Source organism: Delphinapterus leucas, chromosome 11, assembly GCF_059928025.1.
Source record: "Delphinapterus leucas isolate spDelLeu-1000000601 "Yukka" chromosome 11, BTC_Dleu_Yukka2, whole genome shotgun sequence".
Taxonomy (NCBI): Eukaryota; Metazoa; Chordata; class Mammalia; order Artiodactyla; family Monodontidae; genus Delphinapterus; species Delphinapterus leucas.
Window position 1 is genome coordinate 94,263,987 of NC_143139.1, and position 27,496 is coordinate 94,291,482.

Consider the following 27,496-nt stretch of genomic DNA (forward strand, 5'->3'; position numbering starts at 1 on the left):
TGTTTTACGCTTTCGCGTTCTAAAGCCAAGTCAGTCCTTAGAGTAAATCCCCAGGAATGTGTAAAAGAGAAACCACAGTAATATGGTTTCTCCAACAGCAATCATCGCAACTCATTTTTATCTCGTTCGGGAAACTCCAAGGCCCAGGACCCTTTTCTCAACAAAATGAGGTGCCAGTGCATAACCCTGCGTTAGCAACTAGATGATTTATCTACATCCTGTACCAGTTGTGTTCTACACTTCTTACTTTCTGTATCTTAGAACAACTTAGTTTCTCCTTTGATTTGATGAGGACTTTGGTTTTCAATCTAGAACCTGAACGACTCTCAGTAGAAGCCCTCTTTTTTCATTCCAGCCTCTCATTCCACAGATACATTGAGGGACATTGGAAGTGGGCAGCCATGTATTTAATTTGAGGATGGGAGCCTTGCTGCCCTAAGAAACGCTTCACAACTAAAAATCCTGGTTTTCAAATATCGGGTGCCATGTTAGAAGGTCTTCAGTGGCCAGGGGCTCTACCTTCATCCCCTTTGCCTATGGGATTTTGTTCTGAATACGATTACTCTCTTTTAGGCCTGAGAATACAGGTTGTTTCTGTTAGAGACGTTTTGTTTAAGCAGTCATTTTCAGTTTTCCCTCTTAAAGGACTTTTATTACTCCAGTCACAAAAGAAATTATTCAGTAAACTTGCCAGCATTTTTAGTACATTCCTGTTGTCTAGTCTGCTGTGGCTTTCTTTTTCTTATTTACAAATTAACAATAAGACCAAATTTACAAGATCGTTCAGGAGACTGTTGAGGAAGCAACTGAGTGAAAGGTACTAGCCCACTCAGGGAACCACCAAGATTTAATGAAGTTAATTGGGAATTAAATGTCTCTGCTCCATGACTGATGATTCTGACCTTTCATACTGAGGGCCTCTTTGTGTGTGTGATCAAATACAGCTGACATAAAATTTACCATCTTAACCAATCTTAAGTGTATGGATCAGTCGCATTAAGTACATTCACATTGTTGCGCTGTCATCACTAACATCTGTCCACAAAGTAACTACCACTTCTCTCCTCCTTCCAGTGAGGGTTTTTTTGACCTTCAAACTAAGTACCTTAACACTTGCAAGAATAATAAAATTGATCTGACCAACACCATCAGAACACAAATAGAATTTTTACCTGGAGAATGCACACGTGCACAAAGCCCCATCACCTCCTGCCCCCACAAGGTCCCTGCCACAGTTCCACTCACCTTCTACGTAGAAGTAAAAGTGGAACTGATGACTGGTGCCTTGTTCAGTGGAGAAACTAGTTTGTCCCATTAAGAAACAAGCAGAAACCTACATCCGCCACCTTTGCACTTAAAACTAACTGCCCTCATAGTAACAGCTATGCGGTAAGCTTGATGATGGTGTCTTCTGCTAGGCTTCTTTCCCATTGGGGATCCACATCTTTACACTATGAAAACAAGCAGATGAAAGTGCTACGTGGATGAGTTCCTCATTGTATCCACACAGAGAATAATGACTAGTTTAAATGGGCTCCTTTCCAAATAACATGCGCTAGCATCAAACTCCTTTTCTTCACTCCTAATACAAACCGGCTTGGGTTACAAGGAGATAGTAAGAGAGAAAATACTAGCATGCAAACATTATGTTTTAGAAAATCTGCTATTGACCTTCTATTTATAGGGTAAAAACATTAGCTGACCATATATTTTTCCAGTTACTTCTAATTCAGTGCAACGAATAAAGTAAGAATGAAAACATAGATGTAATAACTAAAGCATAGTACTTTTTTAGGCTAACAGATAACATATCAAAATAACTATAGTTAAAGAGGAATAGTTAGGGTTCAAAAAGGTGTAAACTCTTGGTTTTGCATTTTCAGTCAGTACTTATGCAACTCAGGAAGTTGAAATAAAATAAATTGCTTGATTCTGAGGTTATGTATTTCATTTCTCTAGTGCTCACTAAAAGGAGGAAACAATGATTCATGGATGAATCCCCTTGCCAAACAGTTTTCAAATATGGGACTGCTGGTAAGTTTTACTTTTTCATATGTGTAATGTATCCCAACTTTTACATTTAGTACAAATTTTAAGACCACTGCCACATATAGTACAAAAGTACAGATTTAGAAACTGGTTAAGCAGTGTTCCTGATTTGGATTAGGCAGTATTTGTTCTCTATTCTTTTTTTCTTAACGAAATACTCCAGTATTTAAAGGGTACAGCTTTTATATTTTTAGTCCTTGTATCCTTTTCCTTAGGTAGTTAGGGAAGAAAAAGCCAAGTACTTAAAATTTATATAATTTTTGCTGACTACTGTAGCAGTTTTAATATTATAATTTTTAAAAAGACAGCAACTGCGGAATAACTAGGGAAACTATTTGTGATTAATTATATAGGCAGTTCTTGTAGAATTTCTCATTTTTTGATCTCTTGGGAACATTATGGGGACACCCTGTCCCTGGTTGCCAAAAGACAAATGACTTGGCTGCACATTTCAAGATCTGATGACTTGACAAGTCACAAGAAGAAGTTGTCATCATTTGGCTGCCGCTCTTGGAATTTGATCCTGAGCCGACTGGAACTTGAGCACAGGGGTTTAATTCTCCAAGCAGCTGTTTAGCTGTTCCTCTGCCCATAGATTTACTGAAGCTAATTTGATGTGAAAATCGAATTTAGGAATATAGACACCAACAGCAATCAAAATTAGTCAGATTTTTGTTTTTAATATTTATTTCTTTATTTGGCTGCACCAGGTCTTAGTTGCGGCTTGCGGAATTTTTAGTTGCGGAATGCGGGCTCTAGTTCCCTGACCAGGGATTGAACCCGGGTCCCCTGCATTGGGGGCGCAGAGTCTTAACCACTGGACCACCTGGGAAGTCCCAAAATTAGTCATATTAAAAATGTTACTGGGGGCTTCCCTGGTGGCACAGTGGTTGAGAGTCCACCTGCCGATGCAGGGGACACGGGTTCGTGCCCCGGTCCGGGAGGATCCCACATGCCACGGAGTGGCTGGGCCCGTGAGCCATGGCCGCTGAGCCTCCGTGTCCGGAGGCCCGCGTACTGCAAAAAAAAAAAAAAAATAGGAAAAAAAAAATGTTACTGGGACTTCCCTGGGGGGGAAGGGAAGTGGTTAAGATCCACTGCCAACGCAGGGCACACAGGTTCGAGTCCTGGTCTGGGTGCCGCGGAGCAACTAAGCCCATGCGCCACAACTACTGAGCCTGTCTGTGCTCCAGAGCCCACGAGCCACAACTACTGAAGCCCATGTGCCTAGAGCCAGTGCTCCGCAACGAAGAGTAGCCCCCACTCGCCACAACTAGAGAAAGCCCGCGTGCAGCAACAAAGATGCAGTGCAGCCAAAAATAAATAAATATAAATAAATATAAATATAAATATATATATATATATATATATATATATAAATGTTACTGTCTTGGGACTTCCCAGGCGGTCCAGTGATTAGGACTTCGCGTTTCCACTGCAGGGGACACGGGTTCAATCCCTGGTCAGGGAACTAAGATCCCTCATGCCACGCAGCCAAAAAAAAAAGTTATGGTCTTCATTCCAGTTTAAGTTTCATTTCCAAGGACCTTGTATAGTCCTAGTAGTAAAGTAAGGTGTGGCTCATACATGAATAATGCCATTTCTCCTCTGACTCAGACATTTAATTCAAGCCTTTAATCTTCCTTCACTGTTCTTTATTTCAGAGTCAAACTGAAGATAATCCAAGTAGCAAAATGGATTTGTCTGTAGGTGTGTATCCCTCCGCTAATACGAACGGAATATGTTGTTCATGACACCCTGCTGGGATCCCCTGCTCACTCTGAGTTGGGATGGGTGCAGTTCCTAGACACATATTCCACACTCGCTCTGGGGAAGGCACCGTGCTTGACGTAAATGAGTAGTGTGTGCCACGTATAAAAGCTTGAGACTTGGAGGCCACTGGGCAGCTGGGGAGACCGTGTGTACCACATAAAGGAGTCAGCCTTTGCTCGGCCGTTGGCACTTGTTGTCGTGGACGAGTGTAGGCTCAGCTTTGCCAGGTCCTCCAGTGTCTTCAAGAGAGGCCAGAAATTCAGATATGCATTGACATCCTGATTTTTTTTTTTTAACGTCTTTATTGGAGTATAGTTGCTTTACAATGGTGTGTTAGTCTCTGCTGTTATAACAGAGTGAATCTGCTGTACATATACATATAGCCCCATATCTCCACCCTCTTGCGTCTCCCTCCCACCTTCCCTATCCCACCCCTCTAGGTAGTCACAAAGCACTGAGCTGATCTCCCTGCGCTATGCGGCCGCTTCCCACTAGCTGTCTCTTTTACGTTTGGTAGTGTATATATGTCCATGCCAGTCTCTCACTTCGTCCCAGCTTACCCTTCCCCCTCCCCCTGTCCTCAAGTCCATTCTCTACATCTGCATCTTTATTCCTGTCCTGGGCATCCTGATTTTTAAATAGTGGAAGCTAATCCAGATTTTTAAAAATGCTGTGTGTGGCCAAATAAAATATGTCTGTGGCCCTGCCAGAGTCAGCTCTCAGGTGGCCAGGTCTGTCTGCATTGGGATGTCCCATTATTGACCAACCCCCTCCTCTGCAAGTAGAGCAGATGCAGCATCAGCCCTTCATCTGTGGGACCTTCACAGTGATGCTGTCGCTCACCTGAAGGAACTTAAGAAGAATCAAACCGGGAAGAAAAGGAAACAATCCTAGGAGATAAGGGAAATAACCTCTGATCTGTGATACTCTTAAATATGAGAACAGCTAAAAAAATGAGCTTCATGTCACTGTACCATAGCAAATTTATAGATATGTGAAAGAAAGTGGGAATAGCCATTGCACCTGGGAAATTACATTGTACCAGTAACATGGCACACCGTCTCCTGCGTTCAGCATGAAGTTCTAAGTTTTAGGGCAACAACCATGCCTCTTTGCTCTTTTTATTCCTCATAATCGTGTTTCACAACCCCAGCTGTTTGTCTAGCAGATGCTAAAATATTAACAAGAGACACATCCTCTCACTGAGGACATTTGAATATATGAGCAAGATATGTTCATCAAACATATCAATACCCGGTCTAAGAATTAGATTAGTTAGAGATTTTTTTACTAGGTTAGCCCTCAGGCTCTCTTTCAGTCTTCCATAGAAAACCGGCTACAGCTAATATATGTTGTGGGGTTTGGGGGGGATTGTTTGGTTTTGGTTTGTTTTTAAGGCATCCATGTGTGTTCCAGGAAGGACCGCCAGCAGCCTGAACCAGTAAAAAGCTCTTCTGGTCTTACACCTGCACCTCAGGGAGCGTAGTGGGACAGGTCACTCTTGGTCATGAGGGAGACATTGATTGTTAACATCCTCACTCCTTCTGTGTTACTTTTCAGGGAGCCTTCCAGATAAAAAATTTGATGTGGACAAGCGAGCAATGAATCTCGGGGATTTTAATGATATCATGAGGAAGGATCGATCTGGGTTCCGTCCACCTAATTCCAAAGACATGGGAACCACAGATAGTGGGCCTTATTTTGAGAAGGTGAGTTGAATCCTTGGTTTAAGGTAATAATTCGTGAGAACCACTTTGGTTCCCACTTGTCTTTTGATAATTAATTCCAGAAGGAAGCATAGAATTACTGAACTGAATGAGCGAGCAAAGCACAAATGTCACCTGCTTTTGAATGGTGACATGAAAATAGTTGTTGTTGTTAGGTGATTAGGCAGCAGCTAGAACCATCTGTCTTTAGAATGTGAGTATTGTGAACAAGGTCTAAGTTTTGGGGAATTTATGAAGTTTGGAGGGGGGAAGTGGTCTATTTATAGTGGGAGAAATGCACACTCAAAACACGTAGAAGAAATCCTAGAGGCAAATTTATTCTGAATTCTTTTTTCTGCTGTTGTGCAATTTACAAAAATAAATTTTTGGATCTTGTGCAAATAGTCTGTGTCTCCTAAGGCCTTGCCTTCTAGCTTTGTCGAGATGATCCAAAACTTTCTCCTTTGCTATTTCTAAGAGAGCTCTTTTGTCTTCTTTCTCCATTTCCATAATGATCTGTTTTTAGTTATGATGGTATACTTTTCAAATTCTCAGCTACCTGCTTTAAACAAGTCATTTATACCTATCTGTTGGGATTTTTAACATTTCTAATGGAGGAGGTCATTCCTTGATTCAGAATACCAATTTGCAGTGTTCCTGGTCTTCAGAAGGCAGTTAAAACCAGAGTGTTTAGATCTGGCACATTTTTGACACCACAGCGCTGATCCAGACAGCAATATATCCACAAGAAGATTACTGTGGCTTCTGTTTCGGCAGCCACGTAGTTAGAGCAATCAATACTAGATGCATGAAAATGAAGTGTCTGGCAATTTTTATCTTAGTGCAATGGACAGAATGTGTTAACTAACTTAGAGGATAAGAATCTATAGGAAAGAGGATGACAGATGGTGTCTGTTGGGCAAAGTATCATGACTTATTATCAGATCCAAATTCTATCCTCGTTTACTGCTAATACACTCTAACCTTGTTTATTCCTGGTGTTTCTCTTTTCCCTTCTTGCATTCTGTTGCTTCACTAACCAACACTCATTGTGATTGGCTAACTACTACTACTTTTCAGCTGACTTTGCCTTTCTCCAATCAAGATGGGTGCCTTGGGGATGAGGCTCCCTGCTCTCCCTTCTCCCCTTCTCCCAGCTACAAGCTGTCTCCCTCTGGTTCCACACTACCCAACGTCAGCCTTGGAGCAATCGGCACAGGGCTCAACCCCCAAAACTTCGCTGCTAGACAAGTAAGGAGGCCTCTCAAATTTATAACTGCTTGGCTGTGGCCTCGCCTTGGCCCTGGTCTGCAGTTTATTGCATCATTTGTCTGTCTTGGGAAATTTGTTGATTACTGAATGCACAGAATGATATTAAGTATAGGCTTTAGCTCTTTCAGCCCATAGAACCCATCTCTCTTCATGTTTCTCAACATGGATTTTATTTTAAATATGTTTCTTTTGTCTTCCCATTTTTGGTCATAAGTTTACGTTTAATAGTTAACTAATGACTGGCTTAGGAAAATGTTAAATAAGCTTACAGGTACCTTCTATCATCTAATTTAGCATCATATTTGCCATTTTTGAACGTTTGATTGAATGGCAAGACTACTTTTGAGGTCTTTTCAATCTAATAAAATTGCTAATTAGAAAACAGCAGCAAAACTAGTAAGATTAAATATTGGAGGGTTACATCATCTTAAAAATCCAGTGTCTTTAAGTATCATATTACCCAGAGAAAGGTAACTTACATGTTAGATAATGAAGCTTTAAGAAGACCGATGTTGCCCAGCGTTTGATTCAGCCTGGAGCAGCGCCTTTCCTGGGGTTGGATCTGTCAGTCCTCCAAGGAAGGGCTGTGCAGCAGAAACAGGACTGGCAGGGCTGGCCTGATCATGCCGCCTCGCCTTTACAGGCCCAGGCGGACAGAGCAGGCCTCTGTCTGTCACCTTGCAGTAGCTCTGTTGTAGTTTTTGTGGAGAAAACCAGGAATTTGGGGACAATTCCTTTGTGACAGTGGCTCCAGTGATACTTTCCTGGCCTTAGTTCCATGACTACTTGCTTGTCCTTCTGCTTTCATCTCTGAATGTCACAGAAGGACATTTAATTATTAGTTGCATCCATTCTGTTTGCACGTGATGACTTTTCACATAGAAATGAAAGGATGGTATGAAACACCTCTTACGCTATAGTCCTCAAGTCGCATATAGATCGTTCATATGCTTTCTAATTGTTGCCTTAGCACATTTAAAAAATGGACTATATTATATCCATGTGTTCAGATTGCTTAACTCTGGATTGAGAGTTATAGGTAGTTTTTTGTTTTCTTCCTTGATATTTCGCTCTTTTTCCTAATGTTTCCACAGAGGACATGGCTGTGTATTACTTATATAAACAGAGAAGAAACAATTATATCCATTTTGGTGGGGAGGAGGGCTCTTTTGGGTTGAGATATATCAAATATAAGATAGTCTTAATACTCTTGGTTAATGGTGATCATAAGTATTCTCCCAGGATCACCTGATTATCAGATACTTATAGTACATAAACTTGAGTATAAGTGACCAGCCAAACTAGCTGTGCACTGGACTCTAAAAAAAGGTCATTTCTCTTCATTTTTTTGATCTGTGGATTGCTACAAAGTCCATTGTGAACCAAGTTGATTATACATGTTCTATCCAAATATGGTTATGGTTTTTTCACACTATTTTCATGCAGAATTAACATACTTCATAATTTCAAAATAAAATTTGAGGGTTTTTCCCAAATTACAGAAGATTTCAATTAGCTTGATAACCTTGTTTTTAATCTATATACCTTTCTAAGTTAAGCATTGTAGTTGAGGCAAATATCACCAATAATTATTAGGCTCAGGTCATCATTAAAGCCTCACATACAACTGTGAAGCTTTAGAAATAGCCAGATAAGCCACCATTTATATATATATATATATATATATATATATATATATATATGCTTTTGATGCTGGTTTTCCTAATCTCTAAATATAGTTTTTTAAAAAAAGACTGGATTGGGCTTCCCTGGTGGCGCAGTGGTTGGGAGTCCGCCTGCTGATGCAGGGGACACGGGTTCATGCCCCGGTCCGGGAAGATCCCACATGCCGCGGAGCGGCTGGGCCCGTGAGCCATGGCCACTGAGCCTGCGCGTCCGGAGCCTGTGCTCCGCAATGGGAGAGGCCACAACGGTGAGAGGCCCGCGTACTGCCAAAAAAAAAAAGACTGGATTTGTATGATTACCATTAAATACATTACTGTGCAAAATAGCTACTTCTGAGCCAAGAAGATGACCAACTTGTGATGCCAAGGTTCCATATTAAAAAATAGAGAAGATGGGAATTCCCTGGTTGGCCTAGTGTTTAGAATTCCAGGCTTTCACTGCCATGGCCCAGGTTCCATCCCTGGTCGGGGAACTGAGATCTCACCAGGCACATGCCACAGCCAAAAAATAAAAAAGCAAGATTTAACAGTAAATAATGAATAAAAATGATCTAAAAAGGGTTTTATTTTTTTAAAAAAGGTATTTTTTGATAAACTTATGTTGACTTATCTTTGCTATTATCTGTATCAGATATATCCAAGTGTTTGGTATGGCTTTAGAGACACTTGATAATGAAAACCTAAAACATTTGGTGGGAGTGGGATGGACTCTTTCTCCTAGGAATAGGAAAGTAGGGCTTGATTTTACAAAAACCAAAAAAGGTAAATTCTTTGTAATACCTCTTACCAGAAAGAGAGGTTGAAATTTAAAACGACCCATACAGAGCAGTTTGGAGCCCTACAAAACATAGGTTCTGGCAAGGACTTTAGCTGTCAGAAACCCCACCATCCAAGGGCCATCCATGAATAGTTAACATCTAATAACAAGGTCATTACTTTGATAGTAAAGTGTGAGAATGATCTCAGTGGAATAGTCTTAGCAAAATAAATGTTTCCTATTTTCCTGGGAAGAATTAGTAGCTAAGTTCCAGACTACCAGGATCTCAGAAAAGTTAGAACTGAGCCATTTCACCTCAGAATGACAAGTTTGATTAGTAAGACAGGAGAGGCAGAGATATTAGAGTTTCTAGAACTAAAGGTCTTTTCATGTTTAAACAGTCCTTTGGGAGATTTAAAATTCATGGTGGATCTTTGATTTTCTTTTATGAGATATACGCAGATTTTAATTGCCATTTCTACTTTATATTCATAATCATTTTTATTTTCAATACTTTTAAGTTCATTAATTCCCCTGAAGCAGTCCCTTAATCTGTTTTGGATCATTAAGCCATCAAAATATCTTTGGTGCTCTAGAACTTAAGGACAAAATTCTTCTTTAAAATTGCCTTAATCCCCATGATTCCAGGGATAAGATGATGGTGGTGACCTCAGCTCAGAGCGCACAGACTTGGTATAAGCAGTGGTGTAGCTGTCTTCACTGACCGTGTTCAGTGGGACGTTTGTTTTCAAGTGTATGAAATTGGTGGGTCATGGATGTTTACAAATGATGTGCTCATCCTACAGACCAGGGCTTGATTGAGTTTCTGGGAATACAAAGAGGGAAATATTAAGCTGGTGGTGGAAAGACAGGATGGAAAATAACTGTAATATGATTTGATGATGGATCCTATCAAAGAGTTTTCAAGTGTTTTGAGAATGTAGAGGTGGGCTCAGTGAATCTGAATGTGCAATGAGGAAGGTTTGGGAGAAGACTTTGTTGATGAGTTTGACCTCTGAGCTGGGCCTTGAAGAGGCCAAGTGAAGATGGTATAGAAAACTACATCGGGCAGCGTCAAGTATCGAATACGATTTCTTTGCTTCTCTGCTAGAAACAAGTCAGAAAGGAAAGGCCATCATATACAGCCCAGCTTTTTATAGCTCTTTGATTGGAGCAGTCTAGAACTGCTTCAATGAGTTGATCCTCCAGAAATCAGGGAGCTAAGCTTGTTTTTTGACTAGACTGATAGTCATACATTTGAATGAGAAGTTACAGGTGAGTAATGTTTTGTTTTGGTAGCCCTGGAATGATTTTTCACTTTTTCCCTTTCTTCCTTTTTTATCTCACTCTGTGGTTGATTCACATTTCCTTGTCTAGTAAAGAAGGGACCAAGCAGACTCAGGACAGGGAAGGGTGTTCGGATCTGGAGTAGGGTCCTCAGGGAGCTAGGCTCACAGTTGGGTGGCACTGATTTTATGATTGAATCAACCAATTCAGAGAAGTCATATCATAGTATTGTTTTACAACTGATATTATTATATAAAATGCAAGCCTGCATTTTTACTCAGTTGCTTTTTAAGGTGCGTCTCAGGTTATATAGTTTGAGAATAAATTCGGTAAACCCAATCTTAAAAAAGAAAGTAGTTAAATAAATGTTATACTGCCTGTACCTTTCAATAACAACAACAACAAGGTAGTGTTTTTTCTAACATTTGACTAAGTTTAATGCTTTTGGTTTATAGAATGCATCAGACTGCAGGGGTGGTGATGATATGCCCATGATTGGATTTGAATACTTTTCTGAGCATTCTGAGATCAGGAACTTTTTTCAGTTGTAAAATTCTGTGATTCCATGGAACACGGGATATGATTCTTCTGAGGGAGAGAAAACCTGAACTGTTTCTTATTTGTGTTTTCTTATGTTAACAAAAAGCCTCACCGTCGCTGTTCCGTTGACAGGGTGGCAATCATGGTTTGTTTGGAAATAGCACAGCACAATCGAGAGGCGTGCACACCCCCGTGCAGCCGCTGAATTCTTCTCCTAATCTCCGGGCGCAAGTGCCTCCCCAGTTCATTTCCCCCCAGGTAAGCAGTTCATGGATCCACAATTCATAAGTAAAAGTCCAGGTGGTTACTAGTTGTCAACTGACTGGTTTTGTGGGCATAAAAGGAATAACAGTTACCCATCTAAAATGGGAAAAATCCGGATGCCAGGGATCAAGATTTTTAGAACAAGATGGCAAATCTCGTTAGTTTTTTTTATTGTATCGTGCATACAAAGTAGATGTATTTACATGAAAGGCATTATGATTATATTCCTTTTAGATCTCCTGTATATTTTCCCAATGCTATATTGATTTTTAAACTGTGTATAATTAAAACTACTGTGTAAATTCCGATGTGTCAACATTCAGAAGTTGGTTGCCCTCAAGGCTTCACAGGGTAATTGCCAGGTTCTGGGTTATTCTGAAAAGTTTTGAGGAGATACATAGTAAAACACTGACTGGGTGTTCTGGGGGGGGTTCAAGAACTAATGAAGCGGCAGAGACTTATTCACAGAGCAACTTTGTGTAGGACACGGTCTTTTGGGTACCATGGGAACCCTTTAGGACCCTCTATTAGCAGGAGATTGGACGGGTTGTTTGGGGGTATAGGTGAGAGATTTGTGCCAGTCTACCACATACTGCCTCTCATACACCTTTGTGGGAAACAGGCCTGAGGAGCAAAGTAAAAGCTGATAAGCCCAAGTAAAGATTCAGTGTGTGAATCAAGATCAAGAGCTTTGAGTCTGTCCCATCGTATAAGAGGGGGTGGGATACTTATTAGATCCAGCCAACAGGTTGTGAAGGGTCAGGTTTTGTTGTTTGTTTTTTGATACATCTTGTAAGACAGAAGCTTAAAATGTTTATTTGAAACCATAATCTATAGATTTCAAATCCTGCTTTGGACGTTGAGTCTGTCCATCTTGGTAGAGGAAGGAATGTTGATCGTGCCCCCGCCCCCATCTTCACGTTCCTGTCTGGAGTCCTCTTAGGTCTCTCTTCTTCCCCTTCCCTTTCTCTGAGTTTCACTCATCCTTCAAGTCCCAGGTAGACAGAGCTGTTCCTGACTTCCCCAGCCCTTTACAGTGGCAGTGTCTTGCCTTTTGGAGCACTTGCCAACATGCCTTGCCATCAGGCCAACAGCCGTCCATGGTTATCCAACGTCTGCAGTGTTCCAGGTTGTGTGTTGGCAGTGCATGGTTGAAGAAAACACTGCCTCTCCCATCGCTGCCTCCTGGAGTTGTGGCGGTGATGGCAGAGTAGTCGGTAGATAGCGTGCTGCATGGAAAAGCTTAACAGAGTTTGGGGAGCAGGGTGGGACCTCACACTAGCAGTGACATTTAAGCTGGGTCTTGAAGAACGAGTCAGAGTTCGCTGGGCACAGCCAGATGAAAGGTGCCTTCCAGGAGGCAGAAGCAGCTTGTGCAGGGGGCAGTAATATCTGGAAGGACACGGCACGTTTGGGGAAATGCGGTTAGTGTGAGTAGTTAGTTTGAGCTTGTGGAAGTGTAGGTATGCTGTCTAGAATGGAGTAGGAAGAAGCTAGTCAGGAAGTTTGGGACCAAATTTGGAACGGTTTTGTTTGCCTTGCTAAGTAGTTTGGACTTTGTCCTTTGGTCACCATGGTTTGTAACATTATCTTGGCCACCAGTTAAAAACACAGTTTCTGGGTCTTCCTCAATCTACTGAGACACAGAGTCTTGGGTGTTGGGGCCTCACCACCCCCAGGGGATTTTTACATGCTCCCTAGAGTCTGGCTGCTCCTGCTAAAGATAATATAGTGTTAGGCAAGATTTCTCAACTGAGTGGCAGTATAGGAAAATTTAAGTTTTGGAAAAATAACACCATGATATAGACGACATGTTTGAATGACAGAATCACTAGAGCAAAGGAGATCAGTTATGAAGCTAGTGCAGGAGTCCAGATAAGATAGTAGCAGTCAGGGGGACTTCCCTGGTGGCTCAGTGGTTAAGACTCCATACTTCCAATGCAGGGGGCCCGGGTTCGATCCCTGGTCAGGGAACTAGATCCCACATGCATACTGCAACTAAGAGTTCGCATGCCACAACTAAGGAGCCCACAAGCCACAACTAAGACCTGTCGCAAATAAATGAATGAATGAATGAAACACAGCATTAAATTAAAAAAAGATAGTGGCAGTGGGAATTAAGACCTCCTTGTGAAGGTCACTGGTGATCTTTGTGTTGTGGAATACAGTGATCTGTTCCCCAGTTTTTACTCATGTATCAGCATTTGACACAGTGGATCACTCCCTCCTTTTTGAAATAATTCATTTGGCTTTCAGACACCTTCTATATTGGTTCTCCACCTGCCTTTTCTTGTCTTTCTGCTTTACAAGTTCTTCCTCACTTCCCCAGTGTTTAAACATCAGAGTACCCCAGCCTCAATATCTGAACCTCTTCTCACCACTTACATCCACTTTTAGGTGATCTCACCCAGTGGAATGACTTTAAAATACTGACAGTCCCAAAACTGTGACTTCACCCCAGATCTCTCTTCTGAACCCCAAAGACTTCTGGCCATCTTTAGTAGGATGCCTTATAGGCATCTGAAGTGAACACGCCCAAAACAGAACTTCCTGCTTCATCCCACTCTCCCCTCAAAACATCCTCTTCCTCCAAGCACCTGGCAGTCTCATCCTGCAGGTGCTCAGGCCAGAGCTCGTTGTGAGTTCTCACAACGCACAACCAATCCAGCAACAAATCCTCCCTTCAAAACTTCATCCAGCGTCCAACCATTTCCTACTGTGACCATGGTCTCCTGACTGGTCCCCCCGCTTCATCCCATACTTGCTCCCTCGAGTCTTGTTTTCTGCCCCGAGTTCACACCGATCCTCTAAAAGCACACTGTCCAGTGTAGCCATTAGCTGCATGAGCACTTGAAATGTGACTTGTGGAATGGAAGAACTGAAGTTTGGTTTCAATGAATTTAAATAGCCACACCAGATTAGCACCTACCGTATGGACAGTGCAGATGTGGGACATTTCTGTCATCACAGAAAGTTAAGGTAAATCATGTTACTGCTTTACCGGGACCCCTCTCCTGGCTCCCTCTCTCACTGAGAATACAAAGCCAGCTCTTCACTGTGGTCTTTGGGGCTCTTGGTGACCTCCCTGCCCCCACACTTGTCGCTCTCCTGTTCGTCCAGACCTCTCCAGCCAGCTGGCCCCAGTGCACGGAACATACTCCCAGAATGCACTTCTCCCAGATTGGCACATGGCTCCATCTTTATTCCCTTCAGAGCTCTGCTTCAGTCCCACCTTATCAGGGAGGCTGTCCCAGGCTGTGTATGGTACACCACCACCACCGTTACTCACCCCCACCCCACCCCCAGGAGGGTAATAAGCTTCACAGCGGCAGGACCTGTGGCTGCTCTGTTGGTTGCTGCATCCTGAACATCGACAACTGTGCAGGGCATGTATTTTAAGTTCAGTAAGTATATCTCAAGTCACAGGAGGATGCATTTCAGAATGATCTAGAAAGTGGAATTGTTAGGAAAGCACAGTGAACTTAGTCTGAGAGGCTTAGGGGCTCCAAATCTCTTTATGACCAAAGTATCTGCTCTACTTGGAAAAGAAAAGTACTTGCGTTCTCCTACATTTTTGAAATGTGTTTATTTAGCAAAACATGGTTAACATAAAAATTCTTTCTTTTAAAAAAATTTATTTATTTTTATTTGGCTTTGCCGGGTCTTTAGTTGCGGCATGCGGGATCTTTGTTGCATATGTGAGCTTTTAGTTGCGGCATGCATGCAGGATCTATCTCCCCCACCAGGGATTGAACCCAGACCCCCTGCATTGGGAGCACGGAGTCTTAATCGCTGGACCACCAGGGAAGTCCCAGAAAAAAATTCTTCACAAAACTACCCTCCCACCCCACTGGACGCAATGACAAGAATTATTTTTATGTAATCCCCTATCCAGACTTTGTTCGTATACAGGCATGCTTTTCACATAACTGCATTCATGGTCACAGCAGCCTGCTATTTTCATTAACATTGGGTCATAACATTTCCTGGTTACTAATATAGTCTCCAAGTTGATCATTCTTAATGAACAAAGCAAAACGTTCCATCAGGTAGACTTGATTTGGTTTCCCTTTCCCAATTATTGGATATTGTTTCTAATTTTTCACTGTCATAAGTAACGCTGTAGAGAAATCCTTTATACATAGATCTTTGCCCACATTATTTCTAAATTTAGTTGCCCAGAATGAAATTTCTGGGTCAAAGCACATGAACATTTAAAATTCTTTTTTTTTCTTTTTTAAATCCATTCCCCAGACCTTCTTTTATTTTATTTTTATAAATTTATTTATTTATTTATTTATTGGCTGCGTTGGGTTTTTGTTGCTGCGCGTGGACTTGGACTTTCTCTAGTTGCGGTGAGTGGGGGCTACTCTTTGTTGCCGTGCGTGGGCTTCTCATTGCGGTGGCTTCTCTTGTTGCGGAGCACGGACTCTAGGCGCGCAGGCTTCAGTAGTTGTGGCACACCGGATCAGTAGTTGTGGCACACAGGATCATTAGTTGTGGCTCGCGGGCTCTAGAGCGCAGGCTCAGTAGTTGTGGTGCACAGGCTTAGTTGCTCCACGGCATGTGGGATCTTCCTGGACCAGGGCTCGAATCTGTGTCCCCTGCATTGGCAGGTGGATTCTTAACCACTGCACCACCAGGGAAATCCCTGAACATTTAAAATTCTTAACGAGTGACTTCCCTGGTGGCACAGTGGTTGAGAATCAGCCTGCCAATGCAGGGGACACGAGTTCGAGTACTGGTCCGGGAAGATCCCACATGCAGCGGAGCAACTAAACCCGTGTGCCACCACTACTGAGCCCATGTGCCTAGAGCTCGTGCTCCGCCACAAGAGAAGCCACTGCAATGAGAAGCTCATGAACCTCAATGAAGAGTAGCCCCCACTCGCCGCAACTAGAAAAAGCCCGTGCACAGCAACAAAGACCCAACGCAGCCCAAAATAAATAAATTTATAAAATTCTTGATGAATATTACCAAATTTTACATCCATTTTAACCACTTTTTATGGACAGTCAATAATTAATGTAAACATAGGAAGAAGATATTGAAACTCATCTTTAAGATTGTTACAAATGTTCCATACCATGGGTTTTTTCTACCTTGCCTCTTTCTTCCTGTTACTCAAATGTTCAGAAAGTAACATATTCTAGAGGTGTTTGTCTTGCTTTTATTTTTATTTATTTTTTAATAAAGAGACTTTTTTTTTTTTAACTTTTATTTATTTTTGGCTGCATTGGGTCTTCATTGCTGCGCACAGGCTTTCTCTAGTTGTGGCGAGCAGGGGCTACTCTTCGTTGCGGTGCACGGGCTTCTCATTGCAGTGGCTTCTCCTGTTGTGGAACACGGGCTCTAGACGCGCAGGCTTCAGCAGTTGTGGTGCACAGGCTTAGTTGCTGCGCAGCATGTGGATCTTCCCGGACCAGGGATCAAACCCATGTCCCCTGCATTGGCAGGAGGATTCTTATCCACTGCGCCACCAGGGAAGTCTGTCTTGCTTTTAAATTGCTGTCATTTTGCACTTGTAACGCTTCATTAAATGCCATATTCACTCCCAACTAGAGCTTCACTTTCTCCAACCCAGCTGGAGATTGAAAGGATTTTAAGCCAGAATAATTAATTCCCTGCCATGGGAATGTGCAAGCCTGCACTTTAATTACTCTGCAACCCAGGTATGAAAAGTCATTTGCCAGGAGCCCAGTGAAGCATCTGTCTGGTCCTTTGTATTCACTGGAAGAGGACAGTACATGTGAATCTGAAGAAGGGAGAAGTTGAGGGCTTCCCTGGTGGCGCAGTGGTTGGGAGTCTGCCTGCCGATGCAGGGGACATGGGTTCGAGCCCTGGTCTGGGAGGGTCACACGTGCTGCGGAGCGACTGGGCCCGTGAGCCACAACTACTGAGCCTGCACGTCTGGAGCCTGTGCTCCGCAACGAGAGAGGCCAAGATAGTGAGAAGCCCGCGCACCGCGATGAAGAGTGGTCCCCGCTTGCCGCAACTGGAGAAAGCCCTCGCACAGAAACGAAGACCCAACACAGCCAAAAAAATAAATAAATAAGCCAATAAAAAAAAATTTTTTTTGAAATAAATTTTAAAAAAAAGAAGAGAGAAGTTGAGCAGTGCTAGATAGGAAGTCCTCAAAGTACAACCTTGATAGTCTATATAACTGTCAATTTATAGAACATATGAGATGCTGACATTTAAATTAAAGAATAAAAATACCTTGTGTTAGCATTTCTTTAAGGTCTTTCTGTACCTGTCTATCTGTAAATAATATGTTTCATGTTCCCTTTTTTGAACTTTATGTAATGAAATCATACAGTATGTAGCCTTCTCTGACTTTTTTACTTGATAACGCTTGTAAGATTTTCCCATGTTGATTTAGGCAATTGTGGTTCATATTGTATTCTACTATATGAATATACCATCCTTCACTTACCTTGTCTACCCTACTATCGATAGACATTTGGGTTGTTTCCAGATTTTTGCTATTATGAGCAGTGCTGCTGTGAATATTCCTCTATTTGTCTCCTAGGATGAATTTCTCTAGGGTACTGCTGGGTCATGGGCATGTTTTACTTTGAATGGTGGTTTCTTTAGCTAGTTTTGAGTAGTAGGAATAGTAAGGAAGGTGGTGAGATCATGGGCTCGTGGCAAGGGGAAACATACATTCTCAAGACTGAAGAGAAACGGTAATCAGGAGACGAGCTGATTTGTCCAGTAGGTCTTTTAAAACTGAAAGAGGGGGCTTCCCTGGTGGCACAGTGGTTAAGAATCCACCTGCCAACACAGGGGACACAGGTTCAAGCCCTGGCCGGGGAAGATCCCACATGCCGCGGAGCAACTAAGCCTGTGCGCCACAACTACTGAGCCTGAGCTCTAGAGCCCACAAGCCACAACTACTGAAGCCTCCTGCGCCCCTAGAGCCCGTGCTCTGCAACAAGACAAGCCACGACAATGAGAAGCCCGCGCACCGCAACGAAGAGCAGCCCCCGCCCGCCACAACTAGAGAAAGCCCACGCACAGCAACAAAGACCCAACACAGCCAAAAATAAATAAATAAATTTATTTATTTTTAAAAACTGAAAGAGGGCTTCCCTGGTGGCACAGTGGTTAAGAATCCGCCTGCCAATGCAGGGGACTCGGGTTCGAGCCCTGGTCCGGGAACATCCCACATGCCGCAGAGCAACTAAGCCCATGCGCCACAACTACTGAGCCTGCGCTCTAGAGCCCACGAGACACAACTACTGACGCCTGTGAGCCACAACTCCTGAAGCCCGCACGCCTAGAGCCCATGCTCCGCAACAAGAGAAGCCACTGCAATGAGAAGCTGCGCACAGCAACGAAGACCCAATGCAGCCAAAAATAAATAAATAAATAAAATTTTTAAAAATAATAAAACTGAAAGAAGGGAGGAGAAATGACAGTTCAGACAATGGCTCTTTATTTTGGAGGCCAGTAGGTTGGGAAAGAAAATAAGCAAAGGAGATTTCCCATGAATCATAGATGAAAGCTTTGGAAAGGAAGTCAGAAACACGCTGATCAGTACAGACAGCCTGGAGCGGCACTGTCCAGTAGAAATGTAACACAAGCCACATAATGGAATTTAAAGTTTTTAGTAGCCCCATTTAAAAGATAAAAAGAAACTGGTAAAGTTAATTTAATAATATATATTCTTTAAACCAATATATCTAAATTATTATCATTTCAACCTTTACTCAGTGTTTTTAAATTATATTAAAATTTTTACTTTCCTTTTTTTAATACCAAGTCTTTGAAATCTGGTGTGTATTTTACACTTAAAACACATCTCGGGACTTCCCTGGCAGTCCAGTGGTTGGGACTCCACGCTTGCACTGCAGGAGGGCATGGGTTCGATCCCTGGTTGGGGAACTAAGATCCTGCATGCCACGTGCTGCGGCCAAAAAAAAAAAAAAACCCACATCTCCACTTAGGTTAGGCATGTTTCAGCTGCTCAGTAGCCACATGAGGCTAGTAGTTAGCATACCAGGTGGCACAGGCCTGCAAACAGAGTTATTGTATTCTTTTCTAGAAACTGCCACAGCAAATGACCACAAACTGGGTAGCTTAAAACAACAGGCATTTATTCTCTTACAAGTTCTGGAGGCTAGACGTCTGATAGCAAGGTGTCATCAGGGTTGGTTCCTACTGCAGGCTCCAGAGGAGAGTCTGCTCCGTGCCTCTCTCCTAGTTTCTGGTGGCTGCTGGCAGGGCTTGGTGTTCCTTGACATGTAAATGCGTCACTCCCATCACCACCTCCATATTCACGTGGCATTCTTCCCTGTGTGTCTCTGGACTTTCTCTTCTTCTAAGGACACCAGTCATTGGATTAGGGCCCACTGTAATCCATTATGTCCTCATCTGAAACTTGATTATGTCTACAAAGATCCTACTTTTGAATAAGGTCACATTTCTCAGATCACAGTTGGGCATGAATTTGGGGGGTGGGGGACACAGTTCAACCTAGTATAGTTGCTAAACCAAATGAATTTAAGATTCACACTGTGAAGGTAAGAAATACGATTTCATGAGTCACTGAGGTATGGTCTAAGACTCTGGTTTAGAATATGGTGTGATAGCGTAGGATATATCTCCACTCGTAGCCTCATTCCCTGTCCCCGACCGCTCCCATCCCCCACCAAACAAAAAAAAGAAAAAAACCTTTTAATACAGTGAGGTTAGAACCATTATATCAGAGACAATAAGTTAAGCCACACTGGTGACCATTTGGGTGAACTCAAAGGACAGGTGAAGAAGAATTATTATTTGAGATGAGTTGTGGAAGGTGTGTCCCTCATGCTGGCCATAAAACTCGTGCAGCGGTAAAGTGCGCAGTAATGGTGTGCCTGCTTTGAGCTCCTATCTGCTAGGGGTCTGTTAAAATAGAAAATCAAATAAGGTGGGATTTTGTTTTGTTTCGTTTTTTTAAGTCAGTTTATCTTTTTTTTTTAATTGAAGTATAGTTGATTTACAATGTTGTGTTAGTTTCAGGTGTACAGCAAAGTGGTTCGGTTATATATATCTGTTCTTTTTCAGATTCTTTTCCATTATAGGTTATTACAAGATACTGAATATAGTTCCCCATGCTATAAAGTAGGTCCTTGTTGTTTATCTGTTTTTTATATAGTAGCGTCAAACAAGTTTTTTAATTGGTTGGCAACACTCAGCATCTCGTAGAGAGTAGAGAGGAAGCAGCTGGGAAAACTATTACTTTAAATCAAAATACTTTCCAAAATGAGAGAATTGGTAGTTTAAATGCAAGTGCCTGAGATCTTGGAAGAAAATGAGTTGGTGAGCCAAGTATAGGAAACTTGAACTTAGATGTTTTTAGACTAGAAAGTGTCAAAGAAAAGATAGGCAGATATTCTTGAGAATGTAGCGGAGACGGTGACTCAAAAGTATTAGGAAGCTGAAGAATTTAACTTTGACTGTGATGCTAAAGAAAGGTAACATGGGAAGACCCCATGGCCTTCTGATGAAAGCATTCTGATGACTCACGTTTTATAGGGTCATTTTTAAAAGATGGAAAGTAAGGGTATGCAAGCAAGGGTGAATGTGTGAGAGTCATGCTGGGAGATTAAAACACAAAATAAGTGGAGGCTTGTAAAAAGTGTCTTAGAGCTTGGTTTGGTGCAATGTGGTGACTGGGAAAGGAATCATAGCTTTGGACTCTTCGTATAATGCTGACTGATTAAGTGGAAAGAAAATTTTTACTGCTTTTGTCTTCTCTGTTAAGAATAAGGGTGTTCAACCGAAAGGGTTTAAAATGCAGTAAATCCTACAGCAGAGAAAGAATTTGTGGAAAGAATTGCAGAGCCCTGACTGTGATCTTTGAAGAATGCTTGGGGTCTTCAAGGAGGAGGGTTTAATAATGACAACCCCTCTTTCCTGCCCAAATCCTGAATTTTTAAGACAAAAAGAGGAAGGCTTCCAGGGGCCTAAACGTCCCCTTTACTACCGAGAAAGCTGATACTGGAGAATGTGAGCTTCCTAATACTGAATTCCAAACTTACCCCCTAGTAACTGGAATAGGGCAGTCCTCCCTGTGGGCTTGCTGCCAGGATGTAAGGGAAAGAGGCCCAGAGTGTTATGATAAAGGTGGATGCCCCTCTGTGTGGAGCCTCAGGTCAGCAGTGGGAAAGAAGCACCCCTCCCCTACAATGAAGTAAGGAGAATGGGGGAATTTTTTTTTTTTTCCTAATTTTGAAAGAACAAGGAAAGTGGCTTAAAGACTGATGAACTTGGTGCCAGTTCCAAGCAAGATTCTAGACAAGATTATCAAAAACATGGTTTCTGAGCACCTGTACTAGGAATCGAGAATCGTAGTTTGCTAACATATTTGAACTTAACTCGTTTTCTTCACTGATTGGTAAAAGAATTTTGGATTATAGGAACGATAAAGTTGTTGTATCTCTATTTTGACAAGTCATTAGACAAGCTGTCTAAAACAGTTGTGTTGATTAGAAATGATTGAGTATTCCTGGACTTAGACCAGTTTCAGGTTGGAAGGACGTTTTTAGTGGCACGTGACTAAATTTATCTTCAGCTCTGTCAAGTTCAACATTCCTGTCAGTCACCAGATGGGGAAACTCAAACTGGGAATAAGTGAAATAATAGGTAGAAAATAACTTGGTGGGGTGACTGTTAGTAAGTTAAAATATGAGAGGTTCATTCATCTAATAGGTGTTTATGACCATCTGCTGTGTGCCATGCATATAAAGATAAATGTAAAGTCCTAAGGATCAAAACATAAATTAATAAAATTTTTAAACCCAGCTGCTTAAAAATTACATGGGGAAGTAAAACGCCCCATGTAATTTTAATCTGATGCCCCATCTTCAATTTTAATATTGTAGATTTTAATTGACAGTAGGCTTAATGTGTGAGTTAGGAGCTATGATATGATCATCAGAGAAGTTGAGATTGTAGGAACTGTTAAAAGCATGGCTTTTAGAAGAATAGTTAGTGATGGCCAGGTCTACCCAGTATTAGACAACGTTAGGAAATGGCTTTTCTGTCCTGGGCCCTGCGTTGAGAAATTGAATGAGATACAGGTGAGAGAACTGATCATATGTAGCCTGGAGATGAGATGCAGGGGAGCTGTAATCATTGTCTGGACATCTGAAGAACCATCCTGTGAAATAACATGAACATGTACGGAGTGCATTTCTAAGCATTTGACATGGACTAACTCGTAAAGTCCTCAAACAACCGTTTTGGAGATAAGGAAAGTGAGGCTTAGAAAGGTTAAGTAAGTCACTTGCTCTGAGTCCTATACCTTAGAAAAGGCAGGTCCACACGGTCTGCCTCTAGAACTAGGCTTCTGACCACAATGCTATTTACCACTCATGGAAGAGGGAGTAAGTTTGTTCTCCATGGCACTCACTGATTCAGTGGGTTCCGTGGATGTTTTTATAGCACATTTCCAGTAATAACTTCTCAAACAAAAGTTATATTATCATTAATTTTTTTTCTTGATATTTTCTAGATTGTAAAATTCATAATTTTTAGTGTAGAAAAATTTGGAAGTCTAAAAAGAGAATTAAAAAGTTCCTGTAATTTCACCACTCAAAGACAACCATTGTTAACACTTTGGTGTATTTCTCCCAATCGTTCAATATTTTTCATAAATATTTTTCAAGGAAAAAATTGGCAGTGCTTGCTTTAGCTCTAATAAGATTCATTTCACGGAAAAATAAAAATTTTATTTTGATAAATTCTGAAAGTTCCTTCTTTTGGCTAGGTTTCTGCCTCAATGCTCAAGCAGTTTCCCAACAGTGGCCTGAATCCAGGTCTTTTCAATGTGGGGCCCCAGTTATCTCCTCAACAAATTGCCATGCTGAGCCAGCTTCCACAAATTCCCCAGTTTCAGTTGGTAAGTAGCAGATTTTCCTCCTATAGCTAAAAAGGTTACTTGCTTTTTTTTCTTTTTCTTTTTTTTTTTTTCTCTTTAGCTTTTATTTGCTTCATTTCATGCAAACTGTTGAGTGTGCTTAAGGGTTGATATATCAGCTCAACTGCAGGTAAATGTGACCCGTAGACTGGGAACTCGGTGGTGCTTCCTTCACGGGCACTTGATTCATTCACCGTTTTCCCAGTAAGTCTGTCTCAGGAAACTTGCGTCCTCTCTTTCTCCCCTGCTTTGTAGGCATGTCAGCTGCTCCTGCAGCAGCAGCAACAGCAGCAGTTGTTACAGAACCAGAGGAAGCTTTCTCAAGCCGTGCGCCAGCAGCAGGAGCAGCAGGTACGTGGCACTGGAAGGGTCCCCCTGGTGCTCCACGGGAGGAATGCGTCTCTGCTTAACCTCTTCGATGGCAAACATGACTCAAATGCCGCCTTTCCCCGTGAGGTTCAGGGTGTTGGCTTCTCACGTGTCCGTTTTCCCTTGCGCCTGCTCGCCTCCAGCTGGCTCGAATGGTGAGCGCCCTGCAGCAGCAGCAGCAGCAGCAGAGGCAGCCCAGCATGAAACATTCGCCGTCTCATCCCGTTGGGCCCAAGCCGCACCTGGACAACATGGTCCCCAACGCTCTAAATGTGGGGCTCCCAGACCTTCAAACCAAAGGGCCAATACCTGGATATGGTTCTGGTAAGCTGTGAAGTAATGAAAACTGCCTGTTGAAAAATACCTGCCAGTCATGTTCTCAGCCTGGGGGTTGGACCTACATTACGCTGTTTTCACAACAGTTGTGCAGGGTAGGTGAATATTTGTATCCCTCTCTTTCAGGTGAGATATCTGAGTTATTGATATCCTAGAGTCTCAGTGGTTTCCTGAAGCTCACCACACAGTAAATAACAGAGACAGGCCTCCACCTTCTCTGGGTCCAAAGCAGTCTTTTATTACTTGTGAGTGGCAATCAGCTCTCCTACCACCAGGAATTTTTTCAAGCCAGTTAAATGTTTGTACCTGCTGTGACTGCTACACAACGTCTGAGGTTACAATCTAATAAATTATATACAAGTTGAGGCGTTTAGCTCTCCAGATAAAATTACCTTCTCTTGAAAAAATGGGGAACTGATATTAAAATTATAAGGCAAACTGATAAAATTCTTCTGATATTAGTATCTCATCTGATTTAAATAGAATTAGCACAAGTAAAGTTATACCTTTGACATTCATCAAGCATTTGTTGGCAGGCAAATCGTAGCTCTTTCAGAACTGGGGAACATGTTGTAAGCAGAGTCCAATCAGTGAGGCAGCAGTGATTTAAAAATAAAATTAAAAAGGTACCACACCCCACAGCGTTTTTCTTCTCAGACTGACAACATTTAGATTTTCTTTCAGTAAAGACCATACTGTTCTCTGCAAACTCAAAAACAAGAGTTTGGGGAGACTTGAAATCCATACTCCCAGGTGACAGAGTGACCCTGGACAAATGGCCCTGCTCTCTGTGCTCTGTGAGGTGCCCGCTGCCCCCTGGGGAGGCCACATCCAGAGAAGAGCAGAGAGTTCAAGGACTCCTTGATCCTGGATAGTTGTAAGGGAATTAATTTACAGATCCTTAAGTTCTACCAACTGTACTTAAAAATGATTGCCTGAGAACTGACTTTTAAATTCAAAATGAACTTTCTTCCATATGACATAAAAGAAGGGCAGATTCTCCACCATCTCATATCCTATTAGAGCATGCTTCTCTGAGGTTCCAGGCAAGGAGGAAGCCTCCCTTGATGACTAATGATGGTGCCATTACCCCTGGGTTTCCAGTCTTCACCTTCTGAATCGTGTCTTCTGTTATAGATGAAGCTTGACATAAGAGCCTGGGTGTGTTGGTGTGTGTTCAGTTGTTCTGAATTTAGACACTATACATGATAGTGAAGTGGGGCAACTGTGCTTCTTTTATATCCACTTTAGTCAAAGGGTGCGTAGTTCTTGAAAAGGAATCCAGTCGTATAAAGCAAAGAGCATCTGGAGGCCACAAGTGGCTTTTCCACTTGTTTTAAGAACACAGTTATTTTCAGGCCTTCTCAGTACTCGTCCTGAGGGTATGTCTTAGTTGAAAAGAAAAGCACCTTTGAACAGCTTGAGCAGTATAGTTTAGTGAGACTGACTCTTTGAAACAGACATTTTCACAGTGAACCAGGTAAAGCCTGTGGATAAACTTTTATGTGATTTCCTTTAGACTGGGTATGCACTGGTCAATTAGTTGTTAAAAATCTAAAATCATGATGTATTTATTTCAATGACAGTCTTTATAACATCTTTACTATCTGTTGCCCCCTATTAAAAAGTAAAATTATGTGTTGGCTACAAATCTGTTAATTTTTAGCAGTGTATACCTCTCTTATTTATTAAATATATAGAAAATTTTTATCATGATGTCTTATTAGATTAATCGTGTTGTTTGTGATTATTATACTTAACTATTCCTAATGACTGAAGGATCAGAGTTCAGTATATATACATATGTACATTTACTGAAGAAATTTCATGGGTTGTTTTTTTTAAAATCATATTCCTGTTTCATAAGTAACTTAAAAAGTTAGTTCTGCATTATAATCCAAATTAAGTAAGGAGGAAGAACATATTGACTTATTTATATCTGCTCACTTATTAAACAATGGATAAATTAATTTTATTAGGTCTTTATATTAATTGTGATCTGACCACTTATAATCTGCCTTACAAGATGCATTTTGCAGTTTATTTCACAGTTACAATTCTCCTTAATTCATATTACCCACATTTCTTGGAACTGAAAAATTGGGACTGAAAACAAGTCTGATTTGGCTGGCTATTTTGAATAAATTGAATCTATAGCTGTAAGATTTTGATGAAAATATAGTTAAAGCATTTACACAGGTTAAAACTTTTTCAAAAAAGATTATATGGCAAAGCTGTAATAAAATGAATGAATATACATGAGTATAAATGGTGCTGAGTATAGCAAACTAAAAAAAAAAATACCTGTAGGTTAAAGACTAGCAAGAATAATTAAGTTTCTTAATAAATATTGATAAAGCCTCTACTGGTATATTTTCTCAGAATTAAAAAGTTGAATGACTTTCATGACTGCTTAACGGGTTACCCTTAGCTATTTTTGTTTCTGTCTTTTTTTAATATTTATTTTTTTGTCTGCTTTGGGTGTTCATTGTGGAGCACGGGCTTCCCTCTAGTTGCAGCGTGGAGGCTTCTCTCTAGTTGTGGCATGAGGGTTTTCTCTTCTCTAGTTGTGGCGCGTGGGCTCCAGGGCTCGTGAGCTCTGTAGTTTGCAGCACGCAGGCTCTCTAGTTGAGGTGCGCGAGCTCAGTAGTTGTGGCACGCAGGCTTAGTTGCCCCGCGGCATGTGGGATCTTAGTTCCCTAACCAGGGATCAAATCCGCATCCCCTGCGTTGGAAGGCGGATTCCTTACCACTGGACCACCAGGGAAATCCCCTTAGCTGATTGTTTTTGTAAAGTAGATGGTTTCTAATTTTCTGCTTTTAGCAAAATGGAAAATATACCTAATTGAATTGTCATGTGATAATGACCTGTCTAAAAATTAGTATTTATACTAAATATATACTAAATACTAAAAGTAGTTTTAGTATTTGTTTTATTGAGCGGGTGGGGGGGAGGAAATATACCTAAAAAAGAATGTAAAATAACTGATGTAATTACAAGACTCCTCCTTTTCCCATCGCCTTATTTGTGTAAGATATCTTAGTGCTTTATCAAGACTACAAAAATTTTTTAAGTAGGAATAGTATGAACTAAATCTCATTCTAGTATTAAGTCATAGTCACTCACAAATATCTGAACTAATGGAGAAGCAAAGTCACTCATCAGGAAGGGCATGTCAAATAAAATTTTATGTTTAAAATTTATCAAAATACGTAATATTTCTGTGTGTGGTATATCCAGTGAAAAGTAGAGTTATGAATAGTAGAGATTATTAAAATAGCAGAAGAATAACTATATCTTTCCTGGTATTATGATGTGTCAATATCACATGTGCATGTGGACATGGATTAGAACAGTTGTATTAAAGGGGCAACTGTGGATGATTTCTTTCTTTTATAATTTATTCTTTATTATAATTATTATTTTTTCAACATCTTTATTGGAGTATAATTGCTCTACAGTGGTGTGTTAGTTTCTGCTTTATAACAAAGTGAATCAGCTATACATACACATATATCCCCATATCTCCTCCCTATCCCACCCCTC

The 27,496-nt window shown here is 41.4% G+C and overlaps 1 protein-coding gene across 18 annotated transcripts in view; it reads left to right on the plus strand.

Annotated features, from left to right (window-relative positions):
- The window catches only part of TNRC6B (trinucleotide repeat containing adaptor 6B), a 261,176-nt gene that overhangs the window by 204,762 nt on the left and 28,918 nt on the right, over window positions 1-27,496 (plus strand). For 12 of the 18 annotated variants that reach the window (XR_016394820.1, XM_089920033.1, XM_089920028.1 and 9 more), the window contains 8 exons: window positions 1,960-2,034; window positions 3,714-3,759; window positions 5,383-5,531; window positions 6,609-6,779; window positions 11,202-11,327; window positions 23,095-23,226; window positions 23,500-23,595; window positions 23,757-23,937. Coding sequence is in view for 17 of the 18 variants with exons in the window: in XM_089920033.1 (XP_089776159.1) it covers window positions 1,960-2,034; window positions 3,714-3,759; window positions 5,383-5,531; window positions 6,609-6,779; window positions 11,202-11,327; window positions 23,095-23,226; window positions 23,500-23,595; window positions 23,757-23,937 (976 nt within the window). In the remaining variant the exon portion in view is untranslated. The remainder of the gene's footprint in view (window positions 1-1,959; window positions 2,035-3,713; window positions 3,760-5,382; window positions 5,532-6,608; window positions 6,780-11,201; window positions 11,328-23,094; window positions 23,227-23,499; window positions 23,596-23,756; window positions 23,938-27,496) is intronic. The other 6 variants (XM_089920034.1, XM_089920027.1, XM_089920032.1 and 3 more) reach the window with 3 other exon arrangements.